General features: G+C 36.6%; 1 protein-coding gene across 1 annotated transcript in view; it reads right to left on the bottom strand.

The window, feature by feature from the left end:
• The window catches only part of TTC39C (tetratricopeptide repeat domain 39C), a 42,038-nt gene that overhangs the window by 6,777 nt on the left and 16,487 nt on the right, over positions 1-18,774 (bottom strand). The window contains exons 3-13 of the mRNA XM_081953419.1: positions 18,496-18,624; positions 16,645-16,759; positions 13,017-13,371; positions 11,134-11,302; positions 9,455-9,548; positions 8,692-8,808; positions 7,475-7,584; positions 4,900-5,023; positions 3,784-3,881; positions 1,754-1,858; positions 118-156 (exon numbers count right to left, since the gene is read on the bottom strand). Of these exons, the coding sequence (XP_081809545.1) occupies positions 118-156; positions 1,754-1,858; positions 3,784-3,881; positions 4,900-5,023; positions 7,475-7,584; positions 8,692-8,808; positions 9,455-9,548; positions 11,134-11,302; positions 13,017-13,371; positions 16,645-16,759; positions 18,496-18,624 (1,455 nt within the window). The remainder of the gene's footprint in view (positions 1-117; positions 157-1,753; positions 1,859-3,783; positions 3,882-4,899; positions 5,024-7,474; positions 7,585-8,691; positions 8,809-9,454; positions 9,549-11,133; positions 11,303-13,016; positions 13,372-16,644; positions 16,760-18,495; positions 18,625-18,774) is intronic.

Genomic DNA, 18,774 nt, shown 5'->3' with positions numbered 1-18,774 from the left:
ACCCCGAGCACACAGAAAAGAAAATACTTAAAACCATTCTGAATATTTATTTTTTTAATTGAAAAGTTTTAGTAGAATTTACAGATATTTCCCCCATTCCCCCATTCTGAATATTACCTTTGCCTGAAGCAGTAACACCTTACCTCTTGGGACAGACTGTAGGAAGAAGCAAATATCATTTTAGAAATGTCCATGTCATCTTCCAAAAACAGAAAACAAAAACAGTAACAACACAATATTTAGCTCAAAATAGGAAATAAAAGTCTGCTAATAAGATTAATTAGGAAAATACTGTACTATACTGACTTGCTCCTTTAGTGAGTAACAGAAAGTCAATTGAATGTAGTGGTTAAGGTGTTGACTTAGAAACCAGGAGTCTGTGAATTCTAGTCCTGGCCTTAAGCATAAAAGCTAGTTAGATGACTTTGAGCCAGTCACTTCACAGGTTTGTTGTCTTAGGGGCAAAGAAGAATGCCTTAAGTTACTTTAAAAATAATAATGGTGGATTTTTTTTAAAAAAAAACCTAATAAATAATAATAAAAATAATTTATAACACTTTTTAAAATACTGGAAATTAATCATTTTCATTTGAACACTAACTATTCCCAGCAAAATGATGAATAATCACATAAATGAGCTATCTCAAGAAAGTATTTTAGAAAATATTGGAGATAATTGATTTGTTCTGTTTCCCAATGAGTGCAGCTACTTGAAATAAAACGTAGACTGCATTTGTAGTCATAAAAATAAGTTCCAGTTATTTTCTGCTACTCTTTTCTTAAAAGCCTTAAAAGAGAAGGGTGTTTTCTCTTAGGTGCGCCATGTGGGAATTGTAAGAGAAGAGTCTAGGGTAGCCCTTATTCACACATGTTCTTCTTACCCAGGCTGGAATTCTTGACTTCCTCTACCTCAGCTTTGTTAACTTCATTCCTTTATTCCTCCTAAACGTCACAGCAAGAGAAAGAATCCTACCTACATTTGTAGCTGCCAATGCTTACAATAATTTAAAAGTGAGGTAGAACAAGCAAAAGGAAAAAAAAGGGGGGGAGGGAGGGAGAGAGAGAGAGGACAAAAAGCAACAACAAACCACTCTTATATAAAAAAGGTGCAAATAAACCTGGGGCACTCCAAGTAACAGGTAGCTCCCAACTTACAGCAGCTCGTTTAGTGACTGTTCAAAGTTACAATGAGACTGAAAAAAGTGAGTTATGACCATTTTTCACATTTTATGGCCGCCGTAGCATCCTCATGGTCACGCGATTTACATTCGGATGCTTGAAAATTGACTCGCACTTATGACCGTTGCAATGTCCCAGGGTCATGTAATCCCCTTTTGGGACCTTCTGACAAGTAAAGTCAATGGGGAAACCTTATTTATTTAACAACCATGTGACTAATTTAACAACTGTCGTGATTCAATTAACAACTGTGAATTGTGATGAGAAAAGTTGTAAAATGGGGCAAAACTTACTTAACAATTTTTTTTCACTTAACATAAATGTTGGGCTCAATTGTAGTCGTAAATTGAGGACTACTTGTGTTATTGAATTATACTTTTCAGTGGCTCCAGGCAGCATAGCATGATTCCGGGAACCACAATGTAGCAACACCCAGATGGGCACAAGTTCCCCATTTCTGAAGGACAGAGACTATCAATCCAGTCAAAGTTACCAATTATCATTTCAACTGCAGAAAAAACGGTTAGAATAAATATATATTCTCAGATTTACCACCACCACCCCCTCCAATTACCTGAGGGTTTTCTAATAAAAGACAGCCAAGTTCATAGCAAGCATATGGTTGAATATACAGGTTGTTCTGGCGGCAGATTTCATCTTTAAGGGCTCTTTGAAAGAACTGCAAAAGAAAAATTATCCCATTATTTCTAAGAACAAAATGATTTTGTTTGCACTTGACTCAGAAACTTGAATTAGTCCAGTCATAAAATCTTTTCATTTGCCAATTATCATTTCAAACATAAATGAACCAAATCAAAACCAGATGGCTATGGATAAATAGTAGGTGACAGTGGTAAAACTTGCTGAATAGAAAAGACTTGACACATACACATAATCTCTGCAGTCACAATAAATATTGTTCTTTCTATAAAAAAAAAAATCAGAAAAACTGTTAAAAGTATTTCTGAAATACTGGATTTCAAACAATTAATAAAAAATTGACTAAACATGCGATGTTGACCTCACACATTAGGAAACAAATTTAGTGGCCATTAACCTTTGGTTTTATGTAATGCTACTAACTGCAATTGAGTGAGAAAGAATATGTACATAAGAGAGAAAGAGAAATATTGCAAATCACCATAAGTCTCACCAGCATCTCCAGTCTCATTCTGGTTTACATTAGAGCAACCAAACAAATTACAATAAAATCATTAAAAACCTACGTCCCAAATAATTAATAATAATAATACAGTGCAATCACATAGGTATTCTCTTTATCCTAAGTGAAAACAATCCTCATAAGGATTGTAAAATAGTTCAATCTTCACTGCTTTATGAAAAACTGCAATGTTTGGTGCCAATTTCCTTTCTGGGCAAATGTTTTTAACAAGGTTGGAACCTCCAATGATAAACCTCACCAATGAACCTCAACTAGCCCCATACCCTGTATTCAAACCCCCCCAACCCCCCCACAAGAATGACCAATTTTACCAGAAAGCGGACTTGCACTGCTTGGAAGCCAAGTCATTTATAGCATTAAAGTGAAGGGGCCTTGGTGCTTTCTGAGCTTGGCTATTTTCTTGCAGAGTTTCATTACCCAAACGAGGTAACATCATCAACGCCAATGCATTGAAGATTAAAACTAACATTTTGGGCTGTGTTTGGAAACTTACTGAAAGCCAATGCAGTACCTGTAATACAGTTGTTACATGGCTGGGGCAGCTCTCCCCTGCCAGCATGCGAGCAGATGCATTCTACACTAATGCAATTTGAATAACCTTGAAAGGTAACCCCATGTGGAATGCAGATGAAAGCAGCAGTATACCACCAGACCTTTTCATTCTACATTGGGCCACAACTAATCCAACATCTGAAGCTGACAGAGAGATACAGTTTCTACACAGCCCATCCAGCAATTGTCATAAATTTAAGAAGATATCCAAGTCATGGATCTGCTCTTTCAAGGGGACTACTATAGTACCTAATCTAAAGTTGTCATCAGAGAAAGCAGAGAGATTGGTGATCCCTGAATAAACAGTAAATCAGACTTGTTGGGATTCATCTTTAGCCTGCTTCATCCCGTCTAGGCTTCTATAGTCTGTAAGCACCAGATCAATACTGCTATAGCATCTCTAGCCCAGCCTAGCATGGTGATGCATAACTGAAAATTGTCAAAATACTGGTGATACAAGTAGCAGACAAGGATGCAATGGAAAACTACAAGACTCTAAATGAATTGGGAATGGATGAAGGCAAGGTCATAAGGAAGACAGAAGGTTTTAGAGAGAGAAAATAGTGTAATAATATTGGGATGAATTAGAAAGAATTTACTGCAAGCAAAACAAAAATGAGAGAAAGAGGAAATGGGTAATAAACGAAGAAACAAAGACAAAAAGTGAAACAATTCTATGGGTTGGGTTATGGCCTGACAGCCTGAATTTGGTCTATAAGATGAAGGCACTATATCTTTGGCTCTATGTATTCTCATACTAAATTTTTAATTTGTTTTATTACCATTATTGGTATGTTTTCTTGTTAATTGATAATTGTTTTTTTATATGCTTGAATATACTAGCATATTTTCACTCTATTCTCAGTTACCTGAACTGCATCTTCAGCATTTCCTAAGCATTTATGTATGGCACCAAGTAGCAAGTTCTTCAAACCAACAACCGTTGAATCCTCAATTTCCTGGCAAGCTTGAGAAGGAGAAAAAGACAGGAATAAATGACAATGATGACATATACATTTGACATTGATAGTATTCTTCCATTCCACAACCACCATTCTCTAGATTCAAAATTCTTCAAACAAGGGCAAGCCTATCTAAAAGACTGCTAAAAAAGCTTTTAATTTAATTTTAATTTAACAACTTTAGTGATTCACTTAACAAACGTGGCAAGTCATAAAGAGGGACAAAACATATTTAACAAATTTCTTACTTAGCAACATAAATTCTGGGCTCAATTGTGCTCGTAAGTCAAGGACTACCTGTATATGTATCATAAACTGTGGGCTGATGAGGAGGAAATTCAGGAAGCAGGCTGAAAAGTAAGAGCTACAGGTAGGTGGGCAGGTGCTATGGTCGGGCACTACGGTGTTTGGGGAGGGGGGGTGGCAGTGCCACAGGCAATTGCAATAGAGTGTGGGTGGTCCAGCAGGTGCTGGGATGGGTGTCACAAAAGGTGGGCAAGCAGGCACTGTAGAGGGAAGAACAGGCAGGCACTATAGAGCATGGAAGGACAGGTGAAAAAGTGGCAGGAATGGAAACACCTTGTGACTTCCTGCCAGCTTCTCCAATGACTTTGCTTGTGGGTAGCTGGCAGGGAAGGTTGCAAATGACAATCATGTAACCATAGGATGCTGCAACCATTGTAACTGCAAGTTATTAAGTGGCCAAATTGAAATCACATGACCATGGGGAAGCTGCAATGACTGCAACTTCTAATCCTCTTGTTCACTGCCATCTTAACTTTGAATGGTCACTGAATGAGTGGTCATAACCTGAGGACTACCTATATTATCAACTTATTTCTTAATATTTTATGCATTTGAATTAATCAGGTCAGGGTACAGGAATAAGATCAGGAAATCAGCTTCTTGCTTCAAAGGGACACAAACTGCTTGCTAGCAGCAATTTAAAAAAAGAGAATGTACTGTCTTTTGTAGAAGAAAGACTATATGCAAAAGTATGCAAAGCAGAATTCATATGTATACCTTGGCTCATGTGCTGTAGATTGGTGAATGAACAGTTTGGAAGGGCTTTCCATAAGTATAGTACCTCGATGGATGCCAATACACAAAGTTGTTTGGTTGGTTTTTGCTTCCTAAATCTCTCTGCCTGGAAAACATATCAGATACTGGTTTTATTTTCTAAATAAATTGAGGGAAAGTACTTTTAAGCATTGGGATATATTTTCATGTTTTCCCAGTGTAATATAATGAAGAGAGGGGTGGGGGAGGGAGGGAGGGAGGGAGGGAGGGAGGGAGGGAGGGAGGGAGGGAGAGAGAGAGAGAGAGAGAGAGAGAGAGAGAGAGAGAGAGAGAGAGAGAGAGAGAGAGAGAGATTACACTGGGAAAACATGAAAAGAATTAAATGTTCAACATAAGAACCAACAATTTTAGAATGCTGAAATGTAACAGAATAGAATAACAGAGTTAGAAAGGATCTTGGTCTTCTAGTCCAGCCCTTTGCTCAAGCAGGAGACCCTATACCATTTCAGACAAGTAGTAGCCCAATCTCTCTATAAAAATCTCCTGTGATGCAGCACCAAAAACTTCTGAAAACGAGCCGTTTGACTGATTAATTGTTCTAACAGGCAGGATGTTTTTCCTTATTTCTAGGCTGGTTCTCTCCTTGATTAGTTTCCATCCATTGCTTTTTGTTCTACCTTCACATGCTTTGGAGACTAGTTTGACCCTCTCTTTTTTGTAGCAGCCCCTTAGATATTGGAACACTTCTATCATGCCGCCTCTAGTCCTTCCTTTCATTAAACTAGACATACCCAATTCCTGCAACCATTCTTCATATGTGTTAGCCTCCAATCCCAGAATGTAAAGCCCTATGACTTAATTTTCAGGGCTCCAGTCAGCCTAGGATAAGAACCTAAGAGTGCTGTTCGTAATCTTGTTGTTGTTGTGTTTTTACACAATAGTAAAGGTCACAAGAATAGAGACAGCTTTGTGCTGGCCCTGAAACAGATCAATAGATAGATTTAGAGAACAATTCAGCTTTTAATTGTTGTATAACTAAGGACTGGAACATAGAGCAAGAGGTCTGTTTCATCTCTGACATTCAGTTTGATTTTTTATTTTTACTTTTGGAGGAGGCAATTTTAAATGAACACATGAAAATACCAACTACCCACATTAACCAAACAGTAATGATCAAATAAGTAGGGTTACAACCAAGACATATATTTTAAAAGTTATTATTTCTTTAAGTGTAGCTTGAAGTGTAGTTTTTTCCCTTTTATGGTTTAAGATATTATCAGTTATTACAAATCATAGCATAAAATCCTGTCAGATATACTGAATAAATGTTCCCTTTTGCCAAAATTCACCACAAGTGGTTCAAATTATTCCTGGATAGATTACCATCAATTGCTTATTACTGAATGCTAAATGAAATAGCGGCATTGTTTATAATCATAATTAAACCATCTGGCATATTTTATTCTGAATGACAATTTGGATGAGGCAGAGATGTCTTTCCTCCACAGGAAAAAGAACACTGCAATATTCTACCTAAAACCTCTAGTTACTGCTGTGCGTATGCTGATTGTATTCCTGCCAAGTGATTCATTCCACCCAGGGCCTTCTCCAGTGCTCAGGCAGGATTGAATAGAAGCAGTCTGAAATTCCAAGCTCATTCTTTTGCTAGAGAAATTCCACAATAATTTCTCTCTAAAAATAACCTCTTAAGCCAGCACAATCAATTTCCTTTACAGTATTATCGGCAACAAGAAGGTTAAAAGATAAAGAACAAGAGGTACCTACATGAGCCACGGTGGTGCAGTACTGCAGGCTACTTCTGTTGCCTGCCGGCTGCCTGCAGTTTGGCAGTTCAAATCTCACCAAGCTCAAGATTAACTCAGCCTTCTATCCTTCCAAAGTCAGTAAAATGAGGACCCAAATTGTTGGGGGGGGGGGGGCAATATGCTGACTCTGTAAACCGCTCCGAGAGGGCTGAAAAGCACTGTAAAGCGGTATATAAGTCTAAGTCCTATTTCCCATCATTCTTGCCTTGGCTGGCACAAATTAGCACAAAATAGCTATGAGCATCACTTTCCTCCATGGTGCTTTTTGGAGTAATGTATCTAAGCACATTGTTAACAGAACATGATTTATACACTGTAGTCAGATACAAAAATGTACACTATCTCATCTGTTACATCTTTTGATGTCAGTCAACATCATCTTATTCCTCCTCCCAAAAAGTCACCTGTTGCAAATAGAGCTGGTGCTCATACCTTAACTAGATAAACAAACTACAGTTAGGTTATTGCCTGTAGCCACACCCAACTTTAATTGAATCAAGACAGAACATGTAGCTGATACAAATTGGGGGAGGAAGCCCAATAGGGGTTTTTTCTTCTTTTTAAATTGCATTTCTTCTACCTTACAGCCTTTCCTATCATTTTCCAGGGACTTATTACTGAGGTTTAGCAGCCCATTAAAAGGGGATTTTGAGGATCACAAAAGAGGGAGGAAGTTTGAGGTTTAAATGTGGTCGTATGGTTGCAGATTGCCCACCCATGAGCCAATTCTGTCCAATTTATGTTCACCTGACCTTTTTGACTGAGAATTGTTCGATTTGGTTGTTTTTTCTTTTGAAAAGCTTCTGGACTTCCTTAAAAACAGTCTGGGCACCATTCACTTCACCAGTAGCTCCTTGACACACTGTAATAAAAAGCAATTCCTTTCATTAATTTAAAACAAAAGGTCCTGTTCCCTCACTGAGAATCCCACGTGCTCATTAAACATGTAGAAAATTTTGTGAATCATTGATTCGTAATTTGTTGGGCTTCCTGTTCCCTTCCTTTCTGAATCATGTCCATTAAACTGCAAATCCGCAGTCAGATTCAGTGTTGCTTTTTGAATAGCAACTAAGATACTTTGAGATCTTATAAAAACAAAGATAAAGTATGCTGAAATATAGGATGTGATGCATTTGCAATTTTGGGGGCAAGATAATTGCTATTTGTTGGGTTTTATTCCACTTACATGTTTGTTTGCTTTTAGTTGTTTTCCATCATTACTACATTTACTAATAGGCACCCAGGATTACCTGTTGATTAAGTAGATATAGACCAGGGGTGTCCAAACCTAGCAACTTTAAGACTTGTGGACTTCAACTCCCAGAATTCTGGGAGTTGAAGTCCACAAGTCTTAAAGTTGCCAAGTTTGGACACCCCTGAAGACCTACCAATAAATAATGCAAGAACGTCTGTTCAAAAACTCACTATAAGTGACACAACAGAAATGTACCCAATACAGGTAGTCCTTAATTTACAACCATTTGCTTAGTGACTTTCAAGTTACAACAGCACTGAAAATTTTAAGTGGCTTGTGACTGGTCCTCACACTTACCATTGCAACATCCCCATGGTAACATGATCAAAATTTGGGTGCCTGGCAACTGTCATGTATTTTCAACAGTTGCAGCATCCCAGGGTCATTTGATTGACCTTCCCATCTAGCTTCTGACAAGCAAAGCCAATGAAAGAAGCTGGATTCATTTAACAACTGCATAATTGAGTTAACATCTGCAGTATTTCGCTTAACAACCATGACAAAAAAAAGGTTGCAAAATCGGGTGTGACTCACCTAACAATTATCTTGCTTAGCAATGGGAATCTGGTCCCAATAAATCAAGGACTACCTGTATATTTTTGACACTGTTGTATTTATTTATGTGAGTAATTTTCTTAATAAAATATGTTGACCCCAAAGAACAAACACTATATTATTTCCATCCCAATTGCACAAGCTTCTGAATCATATAACAATACTTCCCTGCTGTTAAGTAGGCATAATAACACTGGGACCATCTTGATTCATTTTTAAGACGTTCAAATGATTCGAAAGCATCCTTGAAGTTCATTTCTATCATGCTGCACCAGCCTAAAAGGGACAATCAAAATTGTTGAGCACAGAAATTTTGTATGACCTATATATTATTCATGACAAAAGAAGATAATTGTTAAAATAGCTAAATCTACTCTGCGAGCTGGCTTCTAATAGGCTTCTGAATGCAATTCAAAGTGTTAGGTATTACCTTTAAAGCCCTAGGTGGCACAAGACTGAGTTTCTTAAGGTACCAACAGAAAGGGCATGCTCCAGGTTCCTTTGTAAAATCTTGTCATCTTATGAGATCTAGAAAGTCTGCCTTTTCTGGGGTTGTTCCTGTTCTCTGCAACAATTCCCCCCCCCCCCCCCGCCCCTCTCCAATATCACAGGCCCCAAATCTTCTTGCCTTGAGGAAAGCCATTGAAATCTGGCTCTTTCCCTAGGCACTGAGTGCGTGCGACATGTGGTCATTTTCTTGTTTGCCTGGTTGCTATTTGATAAAAATGCTGGTCATCATTATATTGGATTTTGTTTTGCTTCCTTTTGATCTACTGTATGTTTATATGTCATCCAGCCACAGTGTTTGAATTGGGCAGCCCTATAAATTTTGAAATCAAATAAATAAGTAACTGCTGGAGACTGAATCATTCAGATACTTATTATATCTATACAGAAAGAAAATATTAATGTTATCATATACCAATTTCATAGAGGCAGACATGCTGAATCTCTCTCTGATCAGTTGCAAGTTCCAAAGCAGTATTGAAGGAGGTCAAGGCACTGTTGATTTGACACTAAAAAGAGAAGAAAAACTGCAATCAAAATGTAGAAGTATCAGCTTTAAAAATGTTCATTCAAATCATGCTACAACAGTATAAAAGAAAGTTAATTGCAATGATCATCTCGCGAAATGCTTGTAAGAATTACAAAATGTGGACTAGTTATTGAAATCAATGTAAAATTCAGCACTCTAGTAGTCTTCTTCCTTGCGCACTTGTCCTCCAAAACTGCCAGCTCATATGTGATTGTGACAGAAAAAGCAACAACCAGGAGAAATGCCATAAAGAATATTGATTGTACGTGAGAAAAGAAAGAACGGAACTGCATCTGCATGGAAGGAAGTATGCAATGGAGTATTCCAAGGCTCTGTTTTAGGCCCAATACTCTTCAACATCTTCATCAATGATTTGGATGAGGGGATAAATGGGAAATCAAATTTGCAGATGACACAAAGCTGGCAGGAATAGCCAACACTCCAGAAGACAGGCTTAAGTTACAGAAGAATCTTGACAAACTTGAACACTGGGCACTATCTACCAAAATGAAATTCAATGGTGAAAAAAAGTAAGGTTCTACATTTAGGCAAGAAAAACAAAATGCACAGGTACAATATAGGTGGTACCTTGCTCAATAGTAATAATTGTGAGAGGGATCTTGGAATCCTAGTGGACAACCATTTAAATATGAGCCAGCAGTATGCAGCAACTGCCAAAAAAAGCCAACACAGTTCTAGGCTGCATAAACAGAGGGATAGAATTAAGATCACATGAAGTGTTAATACCACTTTATAAGGTCTTGGTAAGGCCACACTTGGAATACTGCATTCAGTTTTGGTCGCCAAGATGTAAAAAAGATGTGGAGACTCTAGAAAGAGTGCAAAGAACAGCAACAAAAATGATTAGGGGACTGGAGGCTAAAACATATGAAGGACGGTTGCAGGAACTGGGTATGTCTAGTTTAATGAAAAGAAGGACTAGGGAGGACATGATAACAGTGTTCCAATATTTCTAGGGTTGCCACAAAGAAGAGGCATTCTCCAAAGCACCTGAGGGTAGAACAAGAAGCAATGGGTGGAAACTAATCAAGGAGAAAAGCAACTTAGAACTGAGGAGACATTTCCTGACAGTTGGAACAATTAATGAGTAGAATAACTTGCCTCCAGAAGTTGTGAATGCTCCAACACTGGAAGTTTTTTAGATGTTGGATAACCATTTGTCTGAAGTGGTGTAGGGTTTCCTGCCTAGGCAGGGGATTGGACTAGAAGATCTCCAAGGTCCCTTCCAACTCTGTTATTCTATTCTACTGCTCCTGAAGAAGATCTCTCACTGTTTGTTGAAAAACAAGTCAACAAGTACCCACACTATTCTGAAATATCTGTCACAAACTACCCCCTTCTGCAGACCCACATTCAACTCTAAGTGGAAGAACTTGAATAACAGGGACTCAACACATGCCATAATATTACCATACACAAAACAATGTCATAGCACTTCCACTGGTAGTACCATATTTCTACTGCCAGACTCTGGGCATTCTTTTTTTTTAACTACTATATCATAGAAGAATCTGAAGAACTACCAAGGTCAAAGCTTACAGTACCTCTAAACGCTGTATTCTGCCTTTGAAAAACATAAAGAGAGATGAGTTTGGATAAGCAGCTTCTTTTTTCTGAAGAATCTCTTCAGCCTCTTGCAATCCTGCTTTGGTATCACTGCCATCCAAAGCAAAGAAAGGGCGAACCACTGTGTGGTACCACAGCAAGGCTAACCTAAAAGCATAAAAAGGCATTGACATTAGCTAGTTCCATAGTTTGGAAATTCAGAAGCATCAAAGAATATACTTTAATATGAAATAGTCAGTCCATTAAACAAATTGCTTTTTAAAACTTCAGCACCTTAGACTGGCAGGTTGAGAGCATGCACACAGTATTATCTACTGCTCCCAAACACCCTCTGAAACAAGCAAGCATTCACATTTCTCTTTGGAACCTGCTTGCAAGTAAATTACATGAATGGCTATAATAAAAACTTCACACCTCCTTTGTGTGAAGCAGTCTAGAATTTGATTGAGTTATGGCAGGCATGAAGAATATGTAGGCTTAGGTTTTGGTGTCCTCCTATGTCTCCTCTAAAAAGTGGCATAGTTTCCATAATGTCTAGATAGAAACTAAATGAAAACTGTACTAAATGAGTCTTATTCAGATATTCCTTTGCCTATCAATATAAAATGCCTTCTACAACACAGATCTTGTCTCTCGAAAAGTTAAATGGAGGGTCCAGTCACGAAATTATTATTTCACCAGAGATGTTTTTATCAAAACATAAAAAAATAAGTTAGCTTTTACTCAACAAAAGTGGAATGAAAGAAAGAACAATTCTTCAATTTCTGAAGCTGAAATCTGATAGTAGAAGAGATATGGAATTCCCTAGAAAATGCCACTGAGCATACCAATTATACAATCAAATTATAAATCAGCCTACTAAACAGAAACAAATTAGCACCCAATAATTTTAATGTACAACAAAGACACTCACAAACTCTTGTTAGTTCAGACATCAGTAACACTGCCACTATTGTCAACAAAAAATTAAAGGTTCTCACGAGAGGAAATAAAGTGCTTAAATTAATTAAATTTCTTCTTTATTTCTTCAATCACTGGATATGAACAAAAATTTAAATGTTCATTGTCTCATTGCAATCACCTAGGAGTTATCCAGATTGTTGAACCACAGAACTGGAGCCCTATGGTAGCTTAAATAGAAAGCGGACCATTTCAGGGAATTTCAGTTCCAGATCCAAGATAACCTTGAACTTCCAGAATCTGTTAAAGAGGCTCCTCCATTGAGTCATGACATTAAGTTGGGAAGAAAGGCTATGTCTAACAAAGACTTGGGTGTGGAAAAGCAACCCTTTCATTGAAATGGAGCCCAGATACAAAAGCTCATTGTCAGCTGAAGGACAGAAGAGTGCCAAATCAAGTACTTGCGTTTTTAAAAAGGCATTCTACTACTGATTTACACAGAAGCATACAAATACAGAAAAATTACTTCTTAGTAGAATGTCTAAACATGGATACTGAAGATAGTAAAATATTTTAAATGATGAAGAATTTAAGAATGGTTTAACTGGAATTTGTTCTGAGTGCACTGAGTAAAAATAATCTAAGGACACAATAAGGTTCTTTTCTTAATGGCCCAATTCTATAACTTAAAGCTGGGGTCCCCAAACTTGGCAACTTTAAGACTTGTGGACTTAACTCCCTGGAGAATTCTGGGATTTGAAGTCCACAAGTCTTTAAGTCGCCAAGTTTGAAGACCTCTGACTTAAAGCATATCAAAACACAATTCCTAATTTAACTAGGTGATGTTTTCATTTTTTTAAAAAAAAAGACAAAATAATGTTGCTCCCTTACATTGGCTTGAAGTTTACTTACTTACTTCAGTTCTAAGCTATTACCAAAGCATTGCAATATAGCTACTCACGTAGCTAAAGGGGCCTTCATGTCCTTACTTTCACTTGCATACATCAATGAAGAAAGCCCCTGCAGGCGGTCTCCAGGAAAACCCAGTAGATTGATGATTTTGAGCAGGTTTGGGGGCACCATGGATATGCAAAGATGAAAAAGTCCATATCCAAAGCTAACAGCACCTTTCAGTCTGTTAAGTGAATCCTCTGTAACACCTTCTGCAGCAATATGATTATCATTTGTAGCATCAGAAGTCAAAGATTCCTGAGTTATCTTCTTCTGATATAATTCCTGAAGTGTATTAATGTCTGAATAGCACTTATTGTAGATTTTCCAAGCTTTTCTAAGGATCCACCCACCTTTTATATAAGCTGAGGGGAACAAAAATATATAAAGAGATAAAAAGAGTTTAGTCAAAGAGAAAGGATTTTCTAGGTTAAGAAATTAAAAATCTATGTCCCTTCCAGATGTCCACATCCATATGCCCTCCAGATTTGTGAACTACAATTCTTATTTTCTCCTAGTCAATATGTGAAGAAGGGGTAATTATGTGTAGAAATATTGCTATAAGCATTTGCAAATATTAACAAACTCTTATAACTAAATACAGGTAGCCGTCGACTTACAACATTTAATGACTGTTTGAAGTTACAACAGCACCAAAAAAAGTGACATGACCATTTTTCACACTTATGACCGTTGCTGCATCCCCATGGTGACATGATTTACATTCAAATCCTTGACAATTGGTTCATATTTATGATGGTTGCAGTGTCCCAGGGTCATGTGATCACCTTTGGAGACCTTTTGACAAGCAAAATCAATGGGGAAGCCAGATTCACTTAACAATCAGGTTAATAATTCAACAGCTGCAATTGCCACTTAACAAATGTGACAAGAAAAGTCATAAAATGGGTCAAAACTCACTTAACAAATTTCTCATTTTTAACAACGTATGTTCTGGGCTAAGTTGTGGTCACAAGTCAAGGACTACCTGCACAACTCAACATAGTAAGCAGTAAATCATAATATATTTTTAATTTTCTGACTTTGTGATAGGATACACTGAAACCTTTGCAGTTATAAAGAAGCAAATCACTTTCTAATTTAGTGTGTTCTCTGTACCCAATCATAAGGTTAAAGAACTAAGAAAACATAGTGTTCAATTTATTGTAGCACAAACAAAATTGTTATATCCCTATTTAATATGCAATGGCCTGTAACACAGGTTTGAAGATATTTAAACAACAAACATGTAACAGCAAAGAAATGGAGGAAATTCTAACTCTTTACGTCATATTTAGCAATCATCTGAATTTTTATAGCCCTGATATGGTGCATTTATTCTAAAGGATTAATGAAGCAAGAACCTCCAAGATATAGAAAATCAAGCTGTCTATTGCAATAACGCACTTGCTCCAGAAGCATGATTCAGCTTTAACAGGAAGCTAAAATTACTGCAAGACTGTGCCTTTCTGCTGCATAGCATATTTGGCTCTCATGTGGTTCACCACAAGGTAAGCATTTGTACAATAAGTGTTCAGCAATGCTTCAGTAACCATGGAGCAATGGACAAAAACTCTACTCCTTTCACCTTGGATGGTGCAATCATAAATAAAGTAGGAAATACGAGGAACATTTCATAAAAACTACATAGCTAAAAACTTTATATAGCTTTGCTATTTTTTAGCCAGAATAACTTTCTGGTAAACATCATTACTTAATTATATTTAATTACTTAAAGTATCTGTTGGGATATTTTATATATTTTTACATATACTTCTAGGCTGTTATACATATATGTTTTTGTATTTAAGAAAATAATTAGTGAAGGATCAGTTTTGCTTAGTATATATTACTGCTTTGCATCAATTGATTAATTAAAATATTTTTGCCAGTATTAATAGAAACTAGTAACCAAATGCTAAACGTGTGAATTGTGCTGTTTTAAAATTGTATTTAACCATGTAGAAAGGAAGCTATGCTCAAAGGTGAATGTTAATAATAGAATCTTTAACAATAGAAATTGTGTTATCAAAAAGGTATACAATTAAAATTGAATTTCATTATTAATTTAATTAATAACAAAACATAGCATTCCTTTCTCATAACCGAGAATGCAAGTGACAGAACTTCCAACCATATACTACACCCAAATACACACAAAGTATTAGAGGGCCTTGCTTATTTCAAATCTATACAGGTCATCCTTGACTTATGACCACAATTGGGCCCAAAATTTTGGTTTAAATCATTGTGGTCATTAAGTGAAGTGCCCATGGGACTGCCTCGCTCAATGACTGCAATCCCTCTTCCCAGTTGCAGTCGCTAAGTAAACAGAGTGAAAGAGCACAGGCAGCTCTTCTCCATGCACAGAAGGGAATACTTGCACTGACCTGGAGAAAAGAAGCTTGGATCCCCAAGATCCACCCCCTCCCTCTTTGTGCAAAAGGGAACCATGATATAAGTGTCCTATGCTAAAAGAGCTATGGTGGTGCAATGGTTAGAATGTCGTATTGCAAGCTAACTCAGGTGATTGTCAGCAGTTCAATATTGACCAGTTCAAGGTTGACTCAGCCTTCCATCCTTCCGAGGTTGGTAAAACGAGGACTCAGATTGTTGGGGGGCAATATGCTGACTCTGTAAGAGAAGGCTATAAAGCGCTGTAAAGTGGCATATAAGTCTAAGTGCTATTTGCTATTGCTAAAATCCCTTTTGGCTTTCATCATGGACTTTTTCAGTCAACGTTTTCGAGAGCAAAAGGGATGCTTGGTGGAGGGACTCCACCCACACAGGGCAAAATCAATCTGGAAGACAGCCCTTCAGATTCACCAAACAGACTGAATGAAAAGGCTCCATTCCAAAATGGGTCACAACTGATCTTTTTCACTCAGCTCCCAGGAATCAGAGTGAGTCCTTTGGCAGCGGCTTGTGACCTTCCCTGCCAACTTCCCTGTTGACTTTCTGAGGAAGCCAGCAGGGGAAGATTGCAAATGGCAAACACGTAATCATGAAAGAGAGGGGGGGGGGCAGCTGCAGAGTGGTAATCTTTTGTAAGTGTGAAAGGGTTGAGCCCAGATTGCAATTACAAGACTGTGGAGGTTCTGCAATGGCATAACTTCAGGCACCCATCATAAGTCCCTTTGTTCAGTGCCATCATAATTTCAAACAATCGCTCAACAAATAATAAATATTAATAAATATTCTCATACTCTGCACAAATTAGAGAAAATTATATAAAAACAATCTATATATTATACATAGGTAAACTGGAAAATATATACAAATAAACTGTGTTTTGCTTGTATAATTATAAAAATTAGACATCTGTTTATGTATGGAGGATATACACAAAGATTAGAAACCAGCTAGCATTTAGGAAAGCAGGTTCATAAAAAAGAGAAAAAGTATTATTATTTTTCCTTTGATTCTTTTTTGAGACACAGCAAGACTTGATACCTACCATCAAGTACAAAAACTATGACAAAGGCATAGTTTGTTACACTCAGAGTTGACTAAGATTAGAAATATTTATGATATATGTTAGATTTTAAACTGATGGCATTCATAGTACATAAAAGCCAACCATTTCAGTTATCCTGGTTTTAGATAATATTATTTTAAAAATAGATGTCACCGCTTACCTGATAATTCTTGTTTTACAAAAGAGAGCACAGCAAGGTAAACTTGACAGTCTGCCACAATGATTTGCCTCTGCAATCGATCCATCATGGATGGGGCAGTTTTCCTCCCATCAACCTATTTGACAATAATAAAGAACAGAACCATCGTATTAATTAGATATGCATAAAACATATCATTCTTAGAATGTTCTGTTCTGGGTCACACCAGTTAGTCATACAGTGTGTGTGAGAGATAGAGGGGGAGGGAGGGAAAGGAAAGGAGGGAAGGAGGGGAAGAGAGAGAGGAGAGAGATCTGGAACTTTTCTGGAAGTTGATACTCTGAACCTGAAATGCTTTATATTTTTCCCATGTTGTCCAGCAATAAAAAGCATAGTGCTACAGAATGGTAGATTTCCATCTCCCAAATATTAATCATTTAAAATTTGATCAAGATAGGCAGTGTGAATTGCCTTGTAATAAATTTTATTCAAAGTAAAACAAATGCAAATATAAATTAAACAGACCTGTATTTCTTAAACTTTTTAAAATGTGCTTAAAAACCACTGAAATTTTAAAGTTTATTTTTTAAAAACCACTGTAACATTCAGTTTATTCAGTCATCTTGGCTGTAGCAAATATAATATTATATTTTCATACTATAATATATAATACAATAGGTTTTCATAAGTATAATATTCAGATTCTATGATAAATTTTAAACATATATCCAAATTATATCAAAAGTATTTAAAGTCATAATTAGAACATTGACTATGTGAACTTTGTAAGATAATTTTTTTTGTTATTGTCTTTCACCAACCTTCTCCCTCACCCCCTTCAACAATGCCATTGCTTAACATGAAAGCTCTCTTCTCCCTAGTCTTTTACAGCAAGTTTCCTATGGAGAATACATCAGGAAACAGATACAAAGACCAGGTCCACATAATTATTTAGAAATTATAGTATAGAATAGTGACACTAAACAAAGGGTTCAGATTCTATGCACTCAACATTAATAATGCAGTATGTTCTCAAAGGAAGCCAAAACTTAAATTATTTATAGACTATGAAGTTTATTACACCTAATTCCACTGAACTAGGAAAGATATGCAGCATGAATATGACAGTTTAATAGAAACACTAGTTAAAATTCATTCTTCCAATTTCATTGAAGGTAGATATTATTATATTTACATGCTGGGAACAAATTAAGTGAAGGCCAACTATAGTTATGTAATAACCTAAATTGTTAGTTAAAGGCACAAAGTAAATTTGTGGCTCTCGTTTTTATTTTTAAGTGTTACGCAAAACAAAACAAGCTCCAAAGGCAAGCAAAGACATAAACAACTAAATCATAATGCTGCAAATATTTCCATCAATCTAGGTAAAAGCATTAGTAAAATGAATTCTGAAGGCTAGATGGTAACTGGTGACAGATGATGACTGGACAACAGCTGCTATTTACACCTGACTTAAAAAGTAGAAACAGAGGAGAAAGGAGACTGGATTAAAGAACTAGGCAAGTTTTTTGATGAAAAACTTGTTTTTCTTCAAGGCTAGATAGGATTCTAGGAGTGATTTTAATCTGTTGAAGGAAACTTTGAAGTTTTACTAAACTATTGAAGAGTAACGTAATTAATGTTTAGCAGATAGGCAAGAACAAGAAATAAAACTAGAAATCGGCATAAAATTTAACAGAGGAAAAGGGACTACTTGTTTACCTGCAGATCACCAACATATATGACTAATCTTGTTGAATAGGAGATTACTGCATATTATATGCTATGGAGTCCATAGGACAGGCAAATTATAAAACAGCATCGTATTGGCACAGGACTCATTCATCTATGTATTTGCAATATTTCACTTACATTCTTCTTAATTTTATTTTTTATTGTTTCTATGACTCCTGCTTCTTCACTCTCACATAATTTTTCAGTAGCTTTTAAATCATCACATGCCAGCTGCATTTTCTCTTCTTCAAACGTCATCATAGCATTCTGTTAAAAAAATAAAAAGACTACTGAACTTGAAAGTGCCAAACTAATCTAAATGTATTTACTACTTTACAAACTAATGATATTATATTGTTCTTTTAGAAGCTTTTTGAAGCAACTTCATTAACTAAGATATAATTATATATACGGTAA

The sequence above is a fragment of the Natrix helvetica genome (genome assembly GCF_964273705.1).
Source record: "Natrix helvetica genome assembly, chromosome: 4".
Classification (NCBI taxonomy): domain Eukaryota; kingdom Metazoa; phylum Chordata; class Lepidosauria; order Squamata; family Natricidae; genus Natrix; species Natrix helvetica.
Note: the sequence above shows the minus strand (reverse complement) of the source record. Positions and strands in the feature narration are given on the sequence as shown.